Source organism: Electrona antarctica (assembly GCF_951216825.1).
Source record: "Electrona antarctica genome assembly, chromosome: 12".
NCBI lineage: Eukaryota > Metazoa > Chordata > Actinopteri > Myctophiformes > Myctophidae > Electrona > Electrona antarctica.
Window position 1 is genome coordinate 29,338,416 of NC_136793.1, and position 25,565 is coordinate 29,363,980.

General features: G+C 42.5%; 1 protein-coding gene across 3 annotated transcripts in view; it reads left to right on the forward strand.

Annotated features, from left to right (window-relative positions):
• egflam (EGF-like, fibronectin type III and laminin G domains) overlaps positions 1–23,623 on the forward strand; it is a 61,757-nt gene extending 38,134 nt beyond the window's left edge. For all 3 annotated transcript variants that reach the window (XM_079515308.1, XM_079515307.1, XM_079515309.1), the window contains 18 exons: positions 4,714–4,826; positions 4,974–5,308; positions 6,552–6,739; positions 7,424–7,524; positions 7,895–7,995; positions 9,369–9,513; positions 10,464–10,653; positions 12,883–13,008; positions 15,978–16,221; positions 17,490–17,601; positions 17,727–17,843; positions 18,683–18,863; positions 19,544–19,567; positions 19,802–19,880; positions 20,178–20,321; positions 21,098–21,181; positions 22,061–22,164; positions 22,682–23,623. In XM_079515308.1, the coding sequence (XP_079371434.1) occupies positions 4,714–4,826; positions 4,974–5,308; positions 6,552–6,739; positions 7,424–7,524; positions 7,895–7,995; positions 9,369–9,513; positions 10,464–10,653; positions 12,883–13,008; positions 15,978–16,221; positions 17,490–17,601; positions 17,727–17,843; positions 18,683–18,863; positions 19,544–19,567; positions 19,802–19,880; positions 20,178–20,321; positions 21,098–21,181; positions 22,061–22,164; positions 22,682–22,833 (2,540 nt within the window). In that variant the 3' untranslated portion in view covers positions 22,834–23,623. The remainder of the gene's footprint in view (positions 1–4,713; positions 4,827–4,973; positions 5,309–6,551; positions 6,740–7,423; positions 7,525–7,894; positions 7,996–9,368; positions 9,514–10,463; positions 10,654–12,882; positions 13,009–15,977; positions 16,222–17,489; positions 17,602–17,726; positions 17,844–18,682; positions 18,864–19,543; positions 19,568–19,801; positions 19,881–20,177; positions 20,322–21,097; positions 21,182–22,060; positions 22,165–22,681) is intronic.
• The last annotated feature ends 1,942 nt before the right edge of the window (positions 23,624–25,565 follow it).

The following is a 25,565-nucleotide window of genomic DNA, read 5'->3' on the forward strand; positions in this document are numbered from 1 at the left end:
TAATCGAGGTAGAGAGTGGACTGAAACAATGTCACGTTTATTACAAGGAGTGGTCTGTACCAGCCCAGGGAGGTGCACGGATGCAAGCCTCCCTCGCTGTAGACATGAGTCTCTCTTATACACAGTGAAGGAACACAAATACATTTGAGGTGTGGTCAGTGGATATGGTCAAACATGGGTCTTGGGTAAGAATAGGTCATCTTGACAGACAATCAACAGGTGGAAGCCTTGCTCCAGGCAGTGTAGTATTTTCTGCCACTACAGCACGCGCGACATATGACCCTCCAGAATGCAGCCTTGTAACCTTTATGTTTGTAGAAGAGGAAAACTAATGTTGTTTATGCGGTTTGCTTTGTTTGAATAATTGATTGAACACGTCAAACACATGATTCATTTTGCTGTAATATGATTTGATTTGGGTGTGTTCTAAATTTAGTGTTTGTGTTGATTATCGTGTATTAATCTAATTATAGTAAACTAATACTATTATACTAAAAAAGGATAACGATGAAGAAAAAATAAACCTTTTTACTAGAGATGTCCCGATACTGTATCGGTATCGGGAAAAGTATCGGATCGGTCCTTATTTGTCATATCGGGTCATATCGGTATCAGCGAATATGCCAGTCTAACCACAGATCCGACACAGGGGTAAGGGGTTGATACTATGGCAGGTAAATAAAATGTTGGGACATGTGGGGTTTGCTTTGGAGTTGCCCAAACTGCAAGTGCACATTTGAGTGAGGAGTCTGCTATAAACACAACAAGAGATATATAGCTATAGATACTGTAGCTATAAACACAACATGAGATCACGACACTGGTATCGGTATTCAGTATCGGTATCAGCTAACACAGAAATTGAGGTATCGGGGTCGGATCGGAAGCGGATCGGAAGTAGGGACATCCCTACTTTTTACAGTACAATAATGTTTCAAGTTTATTTTGACCAAACATCTGCTAGCGTGCTTGCCTATGGATATCCATACTGTTGACTTTGTCATCAAGACTCATCATAACACATACAAATAGATTACATGAATCAGTGCTGCAGATCAAACAGCAGTGACAAATTAAGAAACTTTGTGCAAAATGTATCTGGTCTCTGAGACCAGATGAAGATCAGAGGCAGACGGGATGTTACCAAGGGCGGGTCTTTGTCTAGAGACGGACGTAGTGTAGAATCATGCATTGTGAGCTTGTAGACAAAGTAGGGCCAAAGCATTAGAGCCTTGATGCTATAGTGTTCTGTAGCTAGCCGCCTCCTCCACCAATACGTCCAACTACTGTATATTCCCCCATCTCATATCCATCCATCCAATCTAATCAAAGTGCACTTTAAATTCAGCACTATTATTGGACAGTGGTTGGAAATGAACCCACAGAACAGGCAGGGATCAGCACCACAGACAGTACAGAGGATTCAAAGCTTGTGAATATTAAGCAATAAATAACAATAGATTTTGTACCTTGACAAAAGGCTAAAATTTAAAAGCATTGGTTGTTCAGTAGTAAAGGCCTTTCTCAAGGACTCTCGTTCTCGACTGTTGGAAATAAGTTAAGACATTTGTTTTTGTCTTTCTTCATCTTAATAGATCAATACACACACCTGCTGTAAAATCTTTCATTGGAAACCAAACTGCAGTAGTGTATTGTACTTGTACAATGTTCTTTAGTGACTGAAGAGCTGCTTTCGCTCTGTATGCTTCACAATGTTCCCTAGACAGCTGTTTTCAATTTACTCACCAGTATACTGGCGAGGTTCATAACGACAATACCATTGTTTCGCCATGGTAGGAGTAGAAAGTAATCAAATTTAATGAAGAACATCCAAATCATTCAAATGTGAAAAGAAAGGAAAACTCAGAAGCACAAGGTTTTCACATGAGAGGTCTACGTGAATGTGACAACATTTTCCTAAATATAGGTCAGTGTTAGTTTGTGTGTCAGTGGGGTTTCTGACTGGAGCCTTAAACACATGGTGGTAGATATAGTAGAGCAGCAGAGTCATTTACTTGATTACCTTTAATGTAATGGGATGTCATGGTGGAGGGAGGGAACATTGGGTTCTGATTGATATTGAAATGATAGGCCTGATGTTTGCGACACGCACGCACGCACGCACGCACGCACGCACGCACACACGCACGCACACACGCACACACACACACACACACACACACACACACACACACACACACACACACACACACACACACACACACACACACACAGAGTCAGCCACAGACATACTTCCCTATGTGTTTGTACACACATCCTTTCTAATCCCAGTCACTATGTATTGTCCTGAACTGGAGAGCATGTGGGTGGGTGGAGGAACTGGTCTGTGCCTGGAGAGCTTGTGGGTGGATGGAGGAACTGTTCTGTGCCTCTCACGCCCCACAGTGGAGAGCATGTGGGTGGGTGGAGGAACTGGTCTGTGCCTGGAGAGCATGTGGGTGGGTGGAGGAACTGTTCTGTGCCTCTCACGCCCCACAGTTCAACTGCCGTGATTGACTTAAGCATCTTAAACTCTACTTGTCTGGCCCACTAGAAGAAGCTAAATGGAAAGAAATGGAAAAAGAGGGAGAGAGGCGTAGAGCGGTACAGTGATGGCGGGAATCTCACGGTGCTATAAAGAAAGAAAAGAATGGGAAACAAAATAAAGAATGAGTGACTGAGCAAGAGGAAGAGAGCTAGAGAAGCGTGGTTTCTCAGCAGGGGGCAAAAGCCGGTTACGTCCGAGCCTCATCAGACAGGATTAAGAAGAGGACGGACAGCAGACCCTTTGTCCCTACTCCATACACCCAATACATAATCACTGACAGACAGACCCCCATACCATCACCACCAGTTGAGCTTGGCTGGTTCCTCTCTCTAGTAAACTTGCTATCAATGGGAAATGGCTGAGGGTGGGCGGGGGCACTACAGTCTGTTACACAACAGCAGATTAGTCCCATACTACCACTAGCACCATACCGGCGCTATACACTTAATGTTATTAGACAGCAGGTCAAACCTTTGCATCAATTCGAACTATCAAAGCAAAGCTCCTTGTATTGACTCGGTTTTCAGCTGAGAGCTCATGTCTTGTGCCAAAGTGTGTTCTGAAAGGGAGAGGATCTTAATATACTAATTGCTGTTAAGACTAGGATTTGACAAGGTTGGGATGAATGATAATCATGTTGAATGTCCACTTATTTGTTTTGCAGTTTTGAACATAAATAGTACAAGGCTTATTCTGATGAATAAGCTACCGTACTGTGTCCGTATGTATGTTCAATAAACAGGAAGGTCTGTTATTTAATACTGCATCTATCATTTAATGTATTAGTTAGTACTGTGGCTGGTCAACCATTAAAAGTATTTCATGACCAACCATGTGCATTGACTATATCTTTGTGACCAGCCTATGGCACAGGTATAGGAGACACCTTCCACTACATCGTACAGCAGCCTGGGTACAGGCTAAGAGGTAGAATCATTGACTGTGCCATTACTGCTCACTATCCTTGTCATACTGTACCAGTATGCTTACATACCCATGGTCATTCGCAGTACAGCCATCATAGAAATGTCCCTATCCCGATTCTATCCTGTATCTAGGTTATTTTGACCCTGGCTCAACGGAGCAACATAACTGAAGAAACAAAGTTGCATAAAGCAAACATTTTCTTACTATCACGTAAACAAAAGAAAGAGAGTCTGGCTGGGAGAGGGAAGCAGGGCCGGTTCTAGCCTGCCCCGCTAGGGTGGGCAGGCAGAATACAATTCGGGGGTCAAATCCCTGTAAATCCCAGAAAATGCATAGAAAACTATGCTATCATCATATCAGTTTATCTATCCATCTCTCTGTCTTCTCCTTCTTTGACCAACAGTAACCTAATTTCCATCAGCACCCTGTCAGTAAACAGCACTGATGTCAAACAGTGTTCAGGTGGGCCTAAATATCTCTAAAAATGCTGCCCACCCAATCAGAAGGTGCCCGCTGGCCAAGTGCGCCAGACGCATGCCACATAATAGGCTTTGGCCTGACAGCATGTCACGTGTTTGAATCCCGTTCATGACGACCTTTGCTGCATGTCTCTCCCCTTCTCTCTCTCCCTCTTTCCTGTCCATCTTCACTTGATAAGCAAAACAAAAATCTTAAAAGAAAAAAAATGAAATTATAAATGGTACAGATATTTTGTGGTGTCTTTGATATTGGCTAAAAATAAATATTCCCATAATTTTTGATTGGGTGGGCAGGATGCACATTTTGCCCCCCCCAGAACCGGCCCTGGAGGAAAGGAGAGCTGCTAGGTGAAAATGGGGCTTTTAAACCCTTAACATGCCCTTGTCAAGCAATTGTAGACGCATGGCTGTACTCCTGGTTCAGCTGCAACACAACAGAACATACAGACACAGAGAAAACATTACTACTATGATGGCTGTCCCTGCTACCAAAACCGTCATTCATTGTAATGGAACTCAGCTTTTAAATGATAATATAGTATTCACTATAAAGATATTTCCCCAACTAACCCATATGCATCTCCATTTCACTTGTTGGAATCATATTTGCCTTCATTTATGAAAAGATCATTTCAGCTTATTCACTGCCATGTTTGGGAAATCATGAGCCAAATATCATCTTCCCAATAATCTAAAAGAATGAGCAAAGGTCATATAAATGTCTCCTTTTCCTATGTTCATACTTGTCATTCTTAACAGGTACAGATGTTGGTAGTGGAGATTATGGGCAGAGTTACATCACAGACTCCAACATCAAAGATGAGGACGGCTTTGATATGGACGACTCTGACTATGATATCTTCATTGAAGAGGTGAATTACCCACATTATCATGTGGGCCCCAAGTGTACTTTGTATTAACCACATAATCTCTCCTACAGTATGTCTTGCCATCTTTAATTCCCACACTATTCATTTTGTCTTGTTCTCTTCTCCTATCTCCTCCCTGCTTGTCCTTAGCTGAAGCCCCTCCCGGGCATAAATGAAGACAATCAGAAATCCCAACTCCGCTCCCGCTCCGGAACGCCTTCTGATCGGAACATCGTTTACCGCATGAACACTATGGCGCCTCCTAACGCCACACTCACCCCAGCTTCCTCCACATCCTCCTCCACCCTCCCAGATTTCCGGGATCTGGTCTTCTCAACCACCTCAGAGCAAAGCACCACAACAACTGCCATATCCACCACTTCTCCACCCACCACCACATCCACCAACAGCAATACCACAACCACTACCACAACCACCACCACCCCCATCACCACTATCACCACCATCACCACCACTACCACAAGGTAAGCTACAACTCAGATGACAGGTTTTCTTAGGTTGGTGCTAGGTTGGGTTGAAAATTAAGACTTTGCTGCATGTCACTCTTCAACTCTCCATGTCTCCAGTCTCTCTATACTACAATTATCAATAAAGGACAGAAATTAAGACAAACGTGATTATACATAGCCTACACCTAATGCTTGCAGAGAATAATTGGGTAAAACATAAATTGCAAATCCTTGAATTCCTGCTTATTCACCCTTTCCCACTCCAAGAGGGGTAAATGGACATTTGGTGTCAATTACTTTTTGATATCTTCACACTATTTCTACTAAAAACTATGATCTTCCCTCTGATCATGCCCCACTGTCCATTGATGTCTTCTTTCTTGAGGAGATACTTTAGTTGCACTGTGCACAGGGCTTATGTGTGTCCATTCTACAACTGATTGCTCTTCAATAAGGAACCTGTACAGTACACACATATTCATATTTATGCAGTCATATTGGCCTCCTGCCTCAATACACTCAAACTACCAACAAAGACTCTCAAACTGAATTCCAAGAGGATATGGAGCGACTGCTCTGTCCCCCTGCTGGTGAGCTAAAGAACTCAGAGGATTATAGAGTGCCATTCTTAGATGATCCAATCATAGGAGGAGATGAGATGTATTAGAGCCCGTCCGATGCGGCGATGCCAAACATGATTTTTGATTATCCTAATCCTAGAGACCATAGATTACAGATGTTTTGACAGATTTTGTGAACACGTGCAAATAATCGGTTTCATGATTTGATTAAAGTTTCTCTTTGAGAACATTTTACTTAACGATATAAGTAAACAAATGAAGAAAGATTACATTTTTTTATGTAACCACTCAAAGCTACTCTATGTAACCTTTTTCGGTACACTCTACACTCTGTATTTGGTCTCCCTGCTCTTCTATTGAGAAATCTAGATCTAGATGTCTGGTAAGACCACTACTGGTTGACAAGTGGTACTGCGGCTGCCTGAACAAGCAGGGTGTGTTCTATTGGCTCAGTGGTACATAATTCAGCTCTTGCACAGAGGACCTGGGTTCAAATCCCTGGTAGGTCATGAAGGTTACCGTGTGCGGCTTTAAGCCCCATTCAAAAGGTTTTCAAAAATAACCAAACTACAAGTTCACAACATGATGTATTGATCATTTTTGACAATAATGATATGCTCAACAGACGGCTGAAAGAGCTTATTGCTTTGTTTTCTATTCTCCTCTTGCGCCTCTAGAATTACGTTGCCCCCCACCACTCCCGTACCCACCATGAGCCGCTGGAAGGGTGACGTGCCCCGCGTGTACGAGCTGACCTGTGATGACACGGTGTGCCCTCCTGACAGCTACTGCCTCAGTGACTATGACAGTGGAGGCTCACGCTGTCACTGCAGCCTGGGGCGCAGAGGGGACACTTGCAGTGAAGGTGAGAGAAGGTTTGTGGTGAGAGGGGCACGTGCAGAGCGGTAAGCTTGATTTATACTTGCACGGTGGTGTCACCCCCTGAAAACAGGCGATCTACAAGGTCAGAACACGTTGTGCTTGCGAGCTTGTAAATCTGCTATTTTCGGTGTATTGCGGCATATAAGTCAGGCTATAGATACACAAGCAGGCTGTGGGGAGTTATGCAGCCAATGTGACCTGAAACACCTGCACCGCAGGCATCCCCACATGTGCGTATACACAAGCATGCTCACACACACATTCACACCTGCGGAATGCCACATTTGTCATTACTGGCAGTAAAAGGTAGTGATCTTTTAAAAGAGGATTCTGTCACATTACCCTCTTGTGTCCGGCAGAGCATCGAAAATGGTGATGTTGATCAACGTGTTTACAGATAGAGGCATCCCTCCTCCTACAACAGTATTTTACACCTTTCACATTGAGAGGAATTGTTTGGGAAAACTCTGATTTTGACCTACAGTATATACTGTTCAATTGCTTGTATGTACTTTGTGTGCTTTGCAAAGGACACTGCAGTGAAACTCAATACCATGTGTTGTGCCCTTCCTCTCTCTGACTGATACTATACTATACAGTTCTGTGTTCATTTTAGTGTAGAAATTAAATCTCAGTTGTATTATTTTTTTACCCCTGTGTTCTCCAGTGGTGTCTGTGAACTTTCCTCGGTTCTATGGCTACTCCCACATGACCTTTGAACCCCTGAAGAGCTCCTACCAGACCTTTCAGATCACTATGGAGTTCAAGGTACACTAATTATCTCTCTATTAATGATAATAAATAATAAATAAATGATGCTTCATATGTTCTCAGTGATTATAGCTTGTAGATCAGCTGTTATAGCTGATCTACAAGCTCACAACGTGTTGTATTGTGAATTTGTGACACAATGTGTGCTTGTAGATCAGCTATTCAAGAAGTATGAATGATGTATGAATGATGTAATATAGTAGTGGGGTCTTTGAAACAGTCTCTCTCTGATGCAAGCGTAGTCAGTGTCCACTGTGGGTTAGTACAGTGGGTGAAAAGGTCTTTGAAAAGATCTCTCTCTCTGATGCAAGCGTAGTCAGTACAGTGGGTGAAAAGGTCTTTGAAAAGATCTATCTCTCTGGCACAGGCAGAGTCAGAGGATGGCTTGCTGCTGTACTGTGGGGAGAATGAACACGGCCGTGGAGACTTCACTTCATTGGCCTTGGTGAGAGGGAAAGTGCACTACAGGTGAGTACTGCACTAGTTTGTTAATTCCATCCGATCAATATTTTTGAGGTATTCATTCACAGTTTTAAAGCTGCATTTCCAAAACTTGTTTTGCTGTGTGAATAAAATAGTACATTTGACCAATCAGAATTGGATTATGTTAATGTCATGGTTGTACTGTATTATTTATTATTAGTTGGTCTATTAGTTGGTCTACTTGCTGTTATATTGAGAAATGTAGATCCTGTGGTTGGGTAGGAGTTGGACCACCACTGGCGGTAGAGGTATTGCATGAAAGTCACATTGCAATTTAGATAGATAACTAGACAGTTTGTTTCTGGAGAAAGTGAATTGTGGTTGCCCCCAACGCAGTATATGCATTGGAGTCAGCATCATCACCATAGGACTCAGGGGGATCGTTTAGAATATGATTGACTTTTCAAAATTGTGTTGGCCCCTACTGTAGATGTAGAACAGAACTCAATTGTTGGGACAAATGTAGTTGTGTGACCTTTGAGTGATTCAGATTTTGGGTTGATAGTGCGATGATGAGTTATGGCAGTTTTGTGAAATAGGCTCTGCCCACACATTCTGGAAGACATTTATAGCAACTAGCAAGACATTAGTGAATATCAATCGCAGAACTACAGGACCGATCATGTCCACCAAATGTTGTCAAACTACTCTAGGAGTAGCATGCCAAGTTTGGAGGAAATAATAATAATAATAATAATAATAATAATAATAATAATAATAATAATAATAATAATAATAATAATAATAATAATAGATTTGGTTATAGCAAAGGCAAAAATGTGTTTAGTTGTCAAACAGAGGCTTTCTGCTATGCAGTTTCTGTATAGACTAAGGTCTAAAATCATACGGGGTCTTGCTTTCAAGACTGAAATGGAGAGGTTCAGGAATAATTGGACTGAATTTTGCAGACAGAAAGCATGTCCCACAGGTAAACAAAACACCAGCGGTGATTAAATCTTTTCATTTTGCTGCAATACATTTGGTGAAATCCTACACCTAACATGTTTTAGAAATGCTCTGGGACTTTGCAGTGCACGGCATTTACCAGAAACCTTGTGAATATCAGCCAACGGTCAAAGAGAATTTTACTCTTTTTAACTATTTACAGTTACACCCTATAATTTAAACTTAGTTGACTGAGGTCCTCCAGGGGTCTTTACTTGGCCCTCTTATTTTTTTCCCCTCTACATCAAATCTTTTCACCCAAATTAGCCGATCTACAAGCTCACAACCTGGCTATTTTTGCTGAATTTTCATGTATTTTCACTGGGTGTTCACCCATTATAACATGCCCAAAATACAGATGCTGGGCATGTGGTTAAACGCTTTAGCAATCTGTTTGTTTTGCCCTCCTACAGGTTTAACTGTGGTACTGGTGCAGCTCAGATTGTTGGTGAGAGTCGTGTTGTCCTGGGCCAGTGGCACACCGTTACTGCCTTTAGAGATGGGATGAGTGGCTGGCTCCGCATGGACAATGACAACCCCATATCTGGACGCTCACAGGTGAGAACTGTCACCAAAAGGGGTTCATTTGGTTATATTTGTTTTGTACACTCTCAGAGTTACAGTCTGAGTGTACTCTGTTGCTGTTTTCACATTTCTGTCTAATAAAGTATTCATTCAATCAATCAATCAAGCACAGACAAGGTTCAACTGCAAATTATACCGTAGTCAGATTTCATCTGTTGAATGTATACGTTTTGCCCCCAGGATTTCTTTGAGGGTTGGACACTTTTAATAATGACAAAGTATTGATGATGACAAATAATTGTAGTGGATGACGCCAACTAGCAAAAGCACAAGCAGTACGCACATTTGAAGCCATTTGAAGATAGAGCTTGAGTGAAATTGTTGTATCTTCATCACCGTTAAGAGCTCTACCATACTTGGACATAACCTTGCATCACCATGCTTTCTGCAGTACTTGCAGAAAGCCTGGTTTCTATTCTGAATTTTCTATGCTTTTGTTAAACAGTAGGCTATGGCTACCTACAGTAGTAGCTGTAATTTTAAGTCATCATACAAATGTGTTGATGCAGTGATAGAGCAGACTGGAATCGAATGAATGGGAGGGGTTGGAGAAGTGAACGAGAGGGGCCTGGGAAGCGGAAGTTGCACTTGTATTTGTCTACTGTGTGCATGTGCGACACCTACTGGCCAAAATTTGGGGCAAACAAAATTAAAAAAAGTTCAACTGTACAGCGTGTAAGAACTATGTTGTAAGGTGGGAAAAGAAGCCAACCCAATAACCAGACCACTGAGTTCATATTTTGAACCAAGTTTGGAGCCAGTTGGAGTGCTCGTGTGCTGGCCAACCCCAGGCGAACACCATGGCTTGACCCTTTCAATTATACTAGTTTAATACCTCTGAAAGATTTAGTAAAAGACTAAGCCCCATCTTATTTTACTACATCTTGCCTGGCAGTTACATTCTTTTCATTCTTGTCTTCCAGGGTCAGTACACTAAGATCACCTTCCGCTCGCCGCTGTACCTGGGTGGTTCACCCAGCGCCTATTGGCTGGTCAGGGCAACAGGGACCAACAGGGGCTTTGTTGGGTGTGTCCAGGGTCTGATCATCAACAACAAGGCAGCAGACATCAGACCATGGCCTCTGGGCAGAGCCTTAAGTGGCGCTGATGTTGGTGAGTTTGTGCGTCTGTGTGTGTGGTCGTATGTGTGCACATGTGTGACAGCCACAGGCAGCAGCATTTGGCCCCTAGGGCCCTGTTTGCAGAAGTACGCATTTTGAGTTATTGTTATGGGTGTTGGTTTTCTTTTGTTTCAGTCACTGACCTATAACACTATTTCTTAACTCCCCATAATGGTGATTGGCACTCCATGCAGTGGGCCCCTCTTTATACATTACAACATGCTGAACAGCTGTGTAGCCAGGGGAATCTAATTTACTGTACAGTAGGTCCCCTGAGCTGTGTTTCAGAAAAGACTTGGCTGTTGGAGATAGTACGAGTGTATTCTGTATGCTTTTGTTCTTACAAACTAGATACTTTGGTTTTTAACTTGGTTTGGATAAGACCTTTCTATAACGTGTCCTTGTGCTTGATTTTTGACGTTTCAAATTATTTTGTCATTCTATTTTTTCAATTAGTTGTTTTCTTTGACAAAGAGCAGGTTTCACAGATTTCTCTAGATGTTGACCAATACGGGTCAATCTCTGGATTTCTTACCATAGTATACTTCAAAAATCAAGTAAAAATCTATTCATACACTGAGTAATCTCTCATGCAGTTTGAGATGAAGCGTCATTCCTTTGATTAATTTGGATTCCACTGAATGAGTTTTCAGTACCTGGTTTACTCAATAGCCACTGTAGCTATTCTAAAATGCCTTGAGTTTGATAATAAAAACTATAAATAACCCTCTCAGGTTTTCATTTCATGATATTTTTAGTCTCTGCAATACATTAAAGTTATTTTAATTGAAAAAGAAAATTAAACAATATCAACACATTTAACTCAGCTTTACTACAGTACAGTTCTTTGTCTTAACGTACAGTATCTGTATAATATACGATTGGTTATACTTAGTGATGCACAATTAATCGGTAGCATAATGCCATATCGGTATCGGAACGGTCTCAAAATAATACAGATTATTTAATCGGTTTTCACCAGCAAAAATGTTTTTTTTTTTTTTTTATGTTTTTTGTGGCTTTCGCCTTTATTTTATATTTTTTATGGAGGGACAGACAGTAGGCTGACAGGAAATGGGGAGAGAGATGGGGGGAAGACATGCAGTAAATGCCGTTGGGATCGGGAGTCGAGCCCGCGGCACACTGCCAGACTGGATTACCAGCCAAGGTGCCTGGACCGCTGAGCCACGGCCCAGGCCAGCAAAAAAAAATTTAAATTAAAAATGCGTGAAATATGTGAAAACAGACACTTGGAAAAGAGTATAGGCTATTTATTGATTGATTTCATACTTTATTAATAGGCTTTGGGCCAAGCCCCTAGGGACTAGGCTTGTTTCCATTGTGGTCCTCTGTATAATATCGGAATCGGTCAGAATCGGTATCGGCAGATATGACCCTGCAAATAATCGGAGATCGGATATCGGTCATAATTTCATAATCGTGCACTGATTCTCAAAGTGTTATCAAAGCTTTAAAATACTTAATCCCTATTTATTTTCCGGGCTATTGTAAAATAGCCTCACAGACTCACAACGAATAGTGATCTTGCAACACGTTCAGATTGAGCTCATACTGTAGATTATAACTATTTTCGAAAAATGTTGACATTTAACAAATCTTTGACCTGAAAATGTTTAAGAACCACTGGGTTATACTGTGCAACTGCCACTTGTATTTGATCAGTGGAGTTTTACTTTGAACTTTAACTTTACCTAACACACCACCAAGTCTGTGCAGCCTAACACACACACACACACACACACACACACACACACACACACACACACACACACACACACACACACACACACACACACACACACACACACACACACACACACACACACATGCCAGGGAGGAGAGCCAGTACAGTACAGTACAGTACAGTACAGTACAGTACAGTACAGTACAGTACAGTACAGTACAGTACAGTACAGTACAGTACAGTACAGTACAGCACCACTCACTTCAGACGGGTCAGATTTTTCAAAGAAAATTGGGAATTAAACTGGCCTCAATTATTTTATTACTTTTGAAAATGTTAATGTTGATTCGTTGATATATTATTTATTTTATTTAATATATTCAAAAGTAATTGATAATCTTTTTTTTGATTAATCGGAAAAGTATTTGATAGAATAATTTCGAAGAAGATAATTGATATTTGCAGCCTGTGTGCAGTACCCTAATGTGTTTGTGCACCCTTGTTGTCTTCTGCCAGGTGAGTGCAGCGACAGTGTTTGTGATCTGGTCACCTGTTCCAATGGAGGAATGTGCTTCGCTAACCGTGCTGATGGCTACATATGTCTGTGTCCACTGGGCTTCAGAGGGACACTGTGTGAAGAGAGTGAGTCAATACACACACGCGCGCAGACACACACGTACATGCACGCACACGCGAGCATGTACGTAATCTAGCCGACTACGTAATCTAGCCGACTAAACCAACACTAACACATTCCAGGTGACTAAAATGTGACTAAAACTAAGTGAAAACTATTCAAGAGACTAGGACTAAAACTAAAATAGAAATGTGCTGCCAAAAACAACACTGGCACTGAGGAGAGCGAGAAAGATCATGGCCACGCTCATGGCCTCCCACCCTGGCCACGGCCTCCTCACCCTGGCCACGGCCTCCTCACCCTGGCCACGGCCTCCTCACCCTGGCCACGGCCTCCTCACCCTGGCCACGGCCTCCTCACCCTGGCCTCATGGCCTCCCACCCTGGCCACGGCCTCCTCACCCTGGCCACGGCCTCCTCACCCTGGCCACGGCCTCCTCACCCTGGTCACGGCCTCCTCACCCTGGCCTCATGGCCTCCCACCCTGGCCACGGCCTCCTCACCCTGGCCACGGCCTCCTCACCCTGGCCACGGCCTCCTCACCCTGGCCACGGCCTCCTCACCCTGGCCACGGCCTCCTCACCCTGGTCACGGCCTCCTCACCCTGGCCACGGCCTCCTCACCCTGGCCACGGCCTCCTCACCCTGGCCACGGCCTCCTCACCCTGGCCACGGCCTCCTCACCCTGCTCCCCTCTGGGAGAAGGTTGCAGCTGCCAAAGGCTACAAAAGCCCGCCACAGACTGAGCTTTTCCCCCTCAGCCGCCAGGCTGCTACAGTAAATGACTCTGGCTTCCCTCCCACCCCCGCCCCCTAGGGAGTGTCACCGGCACTATGACACCGGACAATGTTTTCACTATGATCTATAACTCTGCACTTTATATTTATACTTCTTGCACAGTGTTGAATTTTTGTTGTTCGTATTTATTTGTTATTATGTGAAAAAAGGAAAATTGAATGGCCACACTCAAATGCCAAAGGAAATTCCTATGTGTTTTACACAATGGCAAATAAAGGAATCTGAATCTGAACACGCACGCACGCACGCACGCACGCACGCACGCACGCACGCACGCACGCACGCACGCACGCACGCGCGCGCGCGCACGCACGCACACACACACACACACACACACACACACACACACACACACACACACACACACACACACACCATCCATCATCATCATCGGCGGTCACTCGTATCCGAGTATGACTGTCCTCCTTCTTGGTCCTTGTGGGTCGTCAGATGGCGATGGAGGCCGATCCTGGACCCGATTATTCTGGTGCAGTGTGGACAGGGGAATGTAGTGGTGGGTTTGGGTTGGACCGGTTTACTGGATGCTCTCTCCTTTCTGAGTCTGCGCTTGTCCTGTGCAGCATGGCGGAGGTCATTATCATATTTTGCAGCACCCTCACGGACAAGGTTTCTCCAGGTCGTCCTGTCTGTTGCCTTGTCTTCCCAAGCTTTGAGGTCAATGTGGCACTTCTTTAGGATTGTTTTAATATTGTCTTTATACCTCTTCTTTTGACCTCCCGGGGCCCGTTTCCCTTTAACAAGCTGGGAGTACAGGACTTGTTTTGGGAGGCGAGAGTCAGGCATGCGGACAACATGGCCAGTCCATCTGAGCTGGTTTTGGGCAATGGTGGCAGTGATGGTGAAAACGTTTGCCTCCTCCAGGACGCTGGTGTTAGTGCGTCGGTCCTCCCAGCACACACACACACACACACACACACACACACACACACACTTGAAGGTGGTATATCAAAAGGTTATTTCTTAAGTGTAGTTTGGAAGAACATTGGTCGAGACAAGTACAATTATATCTTATGTGGAAACAAGAGAATTGATTGCACAGATGTGAAGTGAACCCCCTGCCCTCATGTTCCCCTCCACTGTCTTCCTCAGGTATTCCTCCTTATTACATACAGTATGTACAGTATGTATAATAATGCTGTGCTGTGGATAATGCTGACTGTGCAGAATTAATTGGGGAGCGGAGTAGACTTCCTGATCATTCTATGTTACTTCTAGAAATTCAGACAGGGCAAGTGACTAATCAGTCTGAGGAAGCTACAGTCCATCAAATGGGTCTGCCTCACTTTAAAGAGAAGGTGTGCAGGAAACTACCGCAAACCTTCTTAAAATCAGAGATGAGTCAATCAGAATTATTGTTATTAAATGAGAGTTTACAGAGTGGTCAGATAGATCAAGAGGACTTAAACAAGTGATACATATGAACATTTTTGTAACAAGTGGGAAAAGAGAACACGTATAGTAGTAATCACAATAATAATACAAGAAAGAAACCCTACTGAATGAAGAGCTGCAATATCTATGGCTGGCAATGCATAAGGCTGAGCATTCATTCATAAAGGTACACAGTCTGGGAAAAAGGACCTCTTGAAAACATTTAAAGAGTATGCATTTGATAAAACATACAGGAAATATAAAAGGTCCTATCAAAGAGGACAGATATTGCATTTTGAAAAAATTCAAACTTCTAACCCACAATCATTTTGGAAAGAAATTAACAAGCTGATAAGAACAAAGAAAATCCCTATGGAGGTGTTGGGGCATGACGGTAATTCAGTTCATGAACTATCACAGGTTATTAAAAGGTGTAACTTTGAGTTACAAATGGATAAATTAACACTGAGGATTTTATTTAGATTTATTTTTTCCACTGACCCTTTTGTTGTTACTGGGCTACTATTTATCAACTCTCACGCACGCACGCACGCACGCACGCACGCACGCACGCACGCACGCACGCACGCACGCACACACACACACACACACACACACAATGGTATCTCTATGTACTTGTAGGACATCAACATTTTAGATATCCTTTTTTTAAGCATTCTTTTTTGTTGTTTCCATTTTTAGCCCTAACCCTAAAGACTGGGGTATATTTAGTTGCGTGTTGCCATTTAGGCCTCATAAGTACTATCCTTCTCCTTGTCTCTCCAGATTTCCAGCTGTCCCTGCCCCACTTTAACGCCAATGTGTTTTCATACGCTGCCGTCCCCTGGCCCGAGACCAGCCAGAGTTATCTGTCCTTCATGGAGTTTGAGCTGACATTCCGGCCATCGGCACCCGATGGAACGCTGCTGTACAGCGACGACGTGGACAGTGGCGACTTCCTGGCCATCAACCTAGTGGACACATACGTGGAGTTCAGATTCGACTGCGGTTCTGGAGGGACCGTAATAAGGTGCCGGCAGACTTTTATCCTTTTACATTACATTACATTACAGTCATTTAGCAGACGCTTTTATCCAAAGCGACTTACAATAAGTGTATTCAACATAGGTAGGGAACAAAAACTACTAATCACCAGAAGTCTTTAGTGCATTTTCTGCAAAAACAAGCAACCAAGAGTATACCTAGCGCTAAGGTAAAAGTGCAATATATCAGCTACCTATTTCCTTAAACAGATGAGACAAAATAGCTAAATCAAATGAGCATGAGCTAAAACAATTAAGTGTATCGACTAAACAAGATCCAATAAACAATACAACAATAGAAAACAAGCGTTCGTACAACTAGTTAACAACAAGTAGGTCAGGCAGAGAGGAAGGGTAGTGTTTCCTGAAGAGGTGGGTTTTCAACCTGCGGCGAAATATGGGCAGTGACTCTGCTGTCCTAACATCAGTGGGAAGTTCATTCCACCACTGTGGGGCCAGAACAGAAAAGAGTCGTGACCGTGTGGATCGGCCAGAAGGACCCTTGAGTGACGAGGCAATCAGTCGCCCCGAGGTGGCAGACCGAAGTGGTCGGGCAGGGGTGTAGGCATCGACCATAGCCCGGAGGTAGGAAGGAGCTGTTCCTTTCACTGCCCTATAGGCTAACACCAGGGTTTTGAACTGGATGCGAGCCGCTACGGGGAGCCAGTGTAGAGAACGGAGAAGGATGGTTGTGTGGGAGAACTTGGGGCGGTTGAACACCAGACGAGCCGCAGCTTTCTGAACAAGCTCCAGAGGTCTGATGGCAGATGCCGGAGCACCAGCAAGGAGGGAGTTGCAGTAGTCCAGGCGGGAGATGACGAGAGCCTGGATGAGCACCTGGGCTGCCTTCTCCGTGAGGAAGGGGCGAATCCTCCTGATGTTGTAGAGGAGGAATCTGCAGGACCTTGTCACTGATGCGATGTTTGCCGAGAACGTCAGTTGATCGTCCAGGGTCACACCCAGATTCTTCGCAGTCCGAGTTGAGGTCACCACAGCATTATCAATGGTGATGGCCATGTCTCGGTGCGGACAGCCCTTCCCCGGGAGGAACATCAGCTTTTAATACGTCGTTTTCAAACTGTAGAGCTGTGGATTTGTAATGCACATTGTGACTGTACACTGTACAGCGTTAAATCCTCAGCAGTCATTTGAGAGTGTACAAATCTACCAAAATGGACAGGTCTCTTTGGTAACAGTTACAGGTAACACTCAGGACTCTACACATTATACAGTGTACTTGTGTTGTGTCCTGTAGGAGTGAGGAGCAGATCAATATGAATGCCTGGCATGAGCTGAGGGTGTCTCGGACAGCAAAGAGTGGCATCTTACAGGTGGACAACCAGAAGCCAGTGGAGGGTATTTCTGAGGTATTCCACATTCAGTCATTGTCCTCATTATTAATTAATAGCAGTGTACTGTGTCCTATGATTTTTTTTCCCCAGTAGTTTTATACTCACTGGCACAACTAATGTCTGTATTTCTCTGTCTAAAGGGAGCATTCACTCAGATCAAATGCAGCTCTCCTCTTTATGTTGGTGGAGTACCTGCATATGATCAAACCAAGAGCACTGCAGGTGTGCGGGGACCCTTCACTGGGACAGTCCAGAAGGTATGACAACAGAGTAATATATATGCCTTTTGGTTTGGGACAGTTGATTTGACGATATTGTTGTTTTTAAGTGGTGTAATACAACCAGTCATTGAAAGACAGTCATTTAAAGCAAAAGTCTATACATGCTACCGTCAGGAAGGAGAACGAGAGATGCAGCCTAGCCAAGTATCAAGAAAGTTCTCGTAGCAGATGCAGTACGAGTCAGTATCAAAGAAGTTCTCATAGCAGATGCAGTACGAGTCAGTATCAAGGAAGTTCTCATAGCAGATGCAGTACGAGTCAGTATCAAGGAAGTTCTCGTAGCAGATGCAGTACGAGGCAGTATCAAGGAAGTTCTCGTAGCAGATGCAGTACGAGTCAGTATCAAGGAAGTTCTCATAGCAGATGCAGTACGAGGCAGTATCAAGGAAGTTCTCGTAGCAGATGCAGTACGAGTCAGTATCAAGGAAGTTCTCATAGCAGATGCAGTACCGATTAAGTACGAAGGAAGTTCTCATATATAACCCGCGGCTCCAGGTTAGAAGCAACCAAGGTCAGAAGTAATAACCTCGTCCTCCCATAGAGAATCTACATACCCAAGTAGATTACCCACGTGATCAGACTCTTAGAGATCCTTGATTACAAATAGGTTGCCATTCTTTTGCTTCACATTCATTAACCTCTTTTGAGTCCTTTATACAGGAAAGACGACTAAATTACGGCCACAATACGGTAGTAGGATATTATTTGAGCGTATGCCAAGGGCAGTTTCCAATCAACGTTCTTTTTCTTGCTCTTTATTTATTGCACGTGTCGTGTGTATGTTCATGTGTACACACACATTCTTACCCATGCAGCTGGTTCTCAACGACCGCACCATCCCCATAGCATTGGGTTCTGCTGGTGGAGTTAACGTGGCGAATGCAGATCATCCATGTGTAGACAATCCCTGTGCCAACGGAGGGACCTGCAGACCAAAGTGGGACGGGTACGAGTGTGACTGCTCCCTGGGCTACGACGGCAGGCACTGCCAGAAAGGTCAGTTGCATTCACAGTGACGTACTGTAACGTCCTTTTACGTTTAGCTGGTCACATTGACTTTTCTTGGTTTTACACATTTACATCCTAGTAAGTATTTTTATTCAGTGTTGTATTGTTATAGTAAAATAGACTAGAATTAAGAGAGAATGGATTGTTTCAGGAGCAATGACAGCATCAGTATGAACATTACATTTTAGTGTTAAAACAATTTAGCTTAAATTACTTCCCAGTCACAATGTTGAATTGTTAACTGGTGGGCATCATTTGTGAACTGATTTCAATGTAACTATTGACTATGTATGGTATATATGATGCTCCATGAAAAGTGATGATTCCCTCTTGTGTAATAGAACTACTGGAACCTTTTAAGTCTGTCCTTTTAAGGAGACGGGCAACTAGGATTGAGCACTTCTGGATCAGAATGCATATGCATGCATATTTAATGCATGTGAAAGCAGAATATCAACATGGAGAGCATAGCAGAGCTATTGTTATTAAGATATTGCAAGGTTATACCGTATACTATGAGGCAGGACATTTCACCTTATAAACTATGTTCATTTGGGATTAAATGCTTTGTTTTTCCATTGCATTCTAACATAATCTAATGTATTGAACAATTTAATCTCTTCTAAGCTCCTCTATGCCTTCCTCTTTTTTAATGCTTTCGCTTCCAGAATGTGGAAATTACTGTTTGAACAGTAAGTTTTCATTCAATATTGTTTTTTTGCAAAAAGGTCTATTAAAACCAGGAAATATTCAAACCTCAAAACAACAAACAAACAACATCAAAACATTCTCAACATCACAATGTACTCAATATAACTTTCTGATAATGTTACTGCATCTCCTTTTTTGTCTGGTATGATTAAGCATGCTTGTGCTGCCACCCTGTGGTCCTCTTAAGTAAGTGCCTTTTCCCCCCTCATTGCCAGCTGTGACTGAAGCGATTGAGATACCCCAGTTCATTGGCCGAAGCTATCTAACATACGATAACAGGGATATTCTGAAAAGGTTGGCAATTTCACACTCTTTTACACTTTTACAAAATAAATATTCCACAACTCCAACTTCACAAGTTAATAATAATGATGCTGTTTAAAAGCACAACAATTTATACACACACATGCATGCAGGCACGTACACTTGCATGCACGTACAAACACACACATGCATGCTAGAATCCCTTGCTACACGCATTTGTAGAACAGAACAGTAGTTGACTAGTTTTGCAAACAAAAACATCTAAGACATGTTTGTGTAATTGTGTGTGATTGTGCGTTCTCACATGCATACCATCTGTTTGTTCAGGGTGTCTGGTGTCAGGACAAGCCTTTTCATGCGTTTCAAGAGCTCCGCAAAGGATGGTCTGTTGCTGTGGCGAGGAGACAGCCCAATGAGACCCAACAGGGACTTCCTGTCCATGGGGCTTCAAGACGGGGCACTAATCTTCAGGTGTGGCTATTTTTGCCTATTGTGACATGCCCATGCAATATTGGTTAAATATATCTGTGGATGGAGGCTATACAGGGACACAAATCATCTCATACGCTCCTTCAACTTCGCTCTGTGGAAAGATAATTGAATGATCCAAGATGATGACATTTATTGATCATAGATCATCACACTATAAGTCCAAGTAAAGCACCTGGCTCCTTGAGCTTGATGGGATTGGATGTAGCCCACAAAGATTAGATACATCTTATCTATTTAAGTCACATAGGCTACACATTTTAACAGTCTTATCAAGAGCAACCAGGCGTGCGAATGTCAGATCTGCAATGCAGTATTACATATAGCAGGGGTTTTCAACTGATTATGAACCAGGGACCACCACCCAGACTAAGAATTACAATTTAGGTTAAAATATTTGTAAGACCGTTGCATGTTTGGGGGCCAGGAGGACAGAGTAAGGTTAAAATATTTGTAAGACTATTGCATGTTTGGGGGCCAGGACAGAGTAAGGTAAAAAATGAAGCAGAACAATGGTCAGCCCAGGTTAGTGGAGACAGAATTCAGCACCCAGTCATAGCAGAGTTAGAAGGGTATTTTAGCAGCATTTTTCCTGCCGTTTTCCCCTAGAAAAAGGTGTCCACTCTGCAAGGACAATAAGAGTATACAGCTCCCTTGCAGCCTTTTTGTCATAACTATCATTTATGTAATGTAGCACTATAGTAAATATACTTAATACACACATTTTAAATAATCCTACATGTTCTCCATGTTTCTAGTTATAATCTAGGAAGTGGTGCAGCCAACATCATCATCAATGGGTCCTTTAGTGATGGACGGTGGCACAGAGTAAAAGCTGTGAGGTAAGCAATAATACTGTACTGTGTCACCTGCTTAAAGGGTAGTCTCACAATGAGCCGAGTTGAACCCTGCAACCACTTGCAACAGAATCTCTCATCTAACAAACCACTGTACCAATCACATTTCTTGTGCATGCTGCCAGTAGGACAACAAAATTATATTCTTACATTCCTAGGAGGTATGCATGCCTACTTCTTTCTGAACGGTGTCATTCTGGCAGGGTTGGTAGTGGGTAGAGCCACATGTCACATTCATAATTTAATTCCCATTAACATGATCACATCCATTGTCAGAAGAGTGTTTCATTAGAATGGAGTAGTTCTTAAAGTCAATCTTTGGAAGAATTTTGAAAAGTCTACTTTATGTTCGTGTCAAAATCATTCAATTATGAATGGACACATGGCTCCTTCAACCATGAGAAACCCTATTGTACCATTCAGGAAAAAAGTTGACATACATGCCAACTCTGTTGGGCACCTGGTATATTTGGAATACAAGCTGTCTAAATCTGTTGGAAAATCTAACATGTCTAAATCTGAAAGGGATGTTCTTGTTCAACTATGCAATGACACTCCTACAATAGTTTTCCTTGCAGATGAAAAGTAGGAAAATGTGCACAAAATAGGTGGTTAACATACATTTAATTAAAATTGTTAAACTGTGATCATATCAAACATTATATCAAACATATCAGACAGTCTAGATTTCCCAAAAGGAAATGCATGTATTTAATTCTGTCTGACCAGAAACACATCTGCATCGAAGATGCAAACTTATGACGGTATCAGAATCAGGTATGGATTTACCCCCCTACCCCAAGGAAGCCTGACCCTGGTTATGCTGATGTTTCAATCAGTACTTGCTGTGCCTCATCTCTCCAGGGATGGACAGTCAGGCAAGCTGACAGTGGATGACTATGGAGCAAAGACCGGCAGGTCACCTGGCAAAATGAGGCAACTCAACATCAATGGGCCATTATATGTTGGTATGTAAACTTTAATTTTCTTCACCGATCATACTTACTGTACACAGAATATAATTTGTTGTTGGGCAGAAACCTTATCAGGGTTCCTGCGGGTCCTTAAAAAGGTCTTAAATTTGACTTTCAAAATGGTGCAAGAACCCTGCTTACCGTATATCTCCATATTTGTTTTTAAATAAATTAATGCCCTATTTTATACTTAGTAATATTACAGTGTCTCCCAAAAGTATAGCCAGTGGAGGGCAACCACACTAATAAAATAAATAGAAATACATGCCATTAATGACATGCCAAAAATAGGGACACCAGGTTGAAAGCTGTTAAGTCTGTGGGTTTTATTAACCAATGAAAAGTATTAACAAGAGCATGTGACTAAATAATAATGACACAGGTTATTTTGTCCATTTCCTGAAAAGCAGCATTTTTGGATATACAGTAGGCTACAAGGTTTCCGCCCGACAGCGACAATATGCTATGTGTTCTAGTTTGCATTCTTTGATTATGTGTTGTTTCTCTGAAGGTGGAATGAAAGAGATTGCCTTGCATACCAACAGACAGTACATGGGAGGCATGTTGGGCTGTGTGTCTCACTTCACTCTCTCCACTGATTACCACCTGGCTCTGGTGGAGGATGCAGCTGACGGCAAGAATATCAACACCTGCTCCACCTAGACATTTGCCTCGGATATGTGTCAACACCTTTTTCAGCATGAGTGAATCCCTTCACCAGCAATTGAAGTCAATCTCTTGGGACCAATAAAAAAAAGACACCTTTGAGAGCCATGGAACATCTTTGTTATGATTGCTCTTACAGTATGTGAAGAACATAGTTTAAAACCATCTCTTAAGATGCCAAGACATGAATTACAAGGTCTATTTTAGCACCTTGACCCACATGAAACATTTTCCACTAATGCACGCAGTGTTGAAGACCAAAGTTAATCAATGAAAAACTATTCAGCATAAACACTCTGGGAAATGAGGAAAACACTGCTGTGGGAATAAAAGGGATGATTGGAAGACCTTTGAAGGAATTATTTTTCATGGAATGATTTCAGTTATATCTTATTTATTTTTTCTACTTTACATCATTATTTGGTTGCTGGAAATACCAAATTATTTAAGCAATTGCAATTGTACTTTTCTTAAACGTGACCTTGAGCGATTAGTACTAACTTGTTTGTAGAATATTTTCATCTGCTTTTGGGCCACGAATTACCATTGTGGTTATTGTATTATTATTATTTATGTTTTTTATGTTATGTTTTGTTTCATTCAGTCCTTAGACTACATTGTGTTTTTAAACGTATGTGTTGAGTTGACAGTGTAAACTGGCCAAAATGAGGGATTTCTGTAATTTGATACTGCACTATATTGTATATGTCAGCCTTGGAGTTGAGTTTGTTGTAGATTTTGTTTCATACTGTACCAGTGACCATATAAAATATCTATGAGTTGTGTTTTTAGTTGTTCAGTTCTTTGTCCTTGCAGGCCTAAGGAAACTGGAATAATACCCTCGCTCTAAAAGGGATGCATATTTTCTCCACCACTGAAGTTCTTCTCTTTTTGCAGATGAATCAGATCGGCATTGAGTGCAGCTCAATACACGCTCATGTGTTATAGACACATGTTTTCTTGTGTGTAGTGGCAGCGGTGGCCGAACGGATAGCGGATCGGTCTTGATACCGGAAGGTCGCCAGTTCGAATCAGCGGTCCGACACGTTAAAATTACCACCGCTGAAGTGCCCTTGAACAAGGCATTGAACCACTACGATGAAATGTGTTCTATGAGCAGGGCCTGGCTGGAAACAAGTTCTTGAGCTTAGCCCAGATACCCTGGGTAAATATAGTAATCATTTCATTTCATTTCATTTCAACCATACATTAACTGGCCACTTTCAACCTGGCATCGTTATTTTGGATGTCATTGTAGTACAAAAAATGTTCAAGTTTCTTTTCTATATATTATCAATTGCAGATCATAAGCTCACAACAAGCTTGTAGATCTATTCTTTTTTAAATAGATTTTTGCCACCCTCCAGTTTATTTCTGAAATAACGCCTCTGGTTCTGATGTTTTTGAATGTCCATAAGAATTACTGTGTTTGACAATCATTTTTGTCCCGCTTGTGAACAAGTTTTATTTAAAAGCTAAACTATACATAACAATAACACTGTACTATCAATGCCCAAAGAACATTTTATATTTGAAATAATAAAATAAAAACAAATATCTATCCCTTAATCTGCTCTATTGAGATTTTGTTTTTAATTCAAACATTTATAATTTAACATCTTACTGGTATTCAAATGAGAGCCCACCAGTTTGTTCTGTAATTATTATTATTATTATTTGCTACTGTAGGTTGCAGATTACTATGAAAACCTGTCCGTCCGTCGACCCGTCAGTCACGTCACCATATGGCCGTCAGTCCGTTACGCCTCGTGACACATCATACCACCATATATGGTCGACGCTCCATATATGGCCGTCTCCATATATGAAGATCACAACATCTACCTCATCAAACCCTGGATAGCCATACATGGAGAAGACTGGATCATCACCTAGATCTGCATATATGGAGCCGGCCAGCAACTCTACATCTGACCTCAAACCTCAGACCCTTAGATCTCCATATATGGAGCTGACCTGTTCTGACATTCCCTATGTTGATTCTCCCCCACCCATCCTTCCTCTTCGATGTCTTCCTTTTGACTGATACCTGGGCCCGAGTTCTCAACAGGCCCGAAAATTAAGTCCGGCCCTACCTGGGCCCTCATCAAACCCTGTACACTCAAGACACTGACCCCGCTGCCACCCTTAGATCTCCATATATGGAGCTGACCTGTTCTGATATTCCATATGTTGATCTGACCTCATCAAACCCTGTACACCCAAGACATACTCCATATATGGCCAGTATTCCATATGTTGATCTAACCTGACTCCGCCAGATGGGGCAGCAGAGAGTACACTGGGTTCCCCCCCCCCCTCCTGGGGGAACCCAGTGTACTCTCTGCTTCCCCATCTGGCGGAGTCAGGTTAGATCATCTGGCGGAGTCAGGTTAGTGCCAAACTGCCAGTTAATGTATGGATGGAAGAGCTCATTCACAACTTCAGAGTTGACTGAAGTGGCGGAGTCCCCCAGGGTCTACAAGGCCCACTCCTTTTTTCCCCTCTACTACACCAAATATCTTTGCCAAAAATAGTAGTTAGATCTACTATTTTTCAACGCGATGTGTTGTGAGCTTGTAGATCAGGCTGATCAGCTGTTTTATCTGAACTTTCGCCCAAGAATAGGTACAGTATATTCCTATCCTCTGAACCACTTTGACCACTAGGTGGTGGTAATGGACGAAGTTTGTCGAACCTCTAATCAAGACAGCAGGGCGATGGTCTCC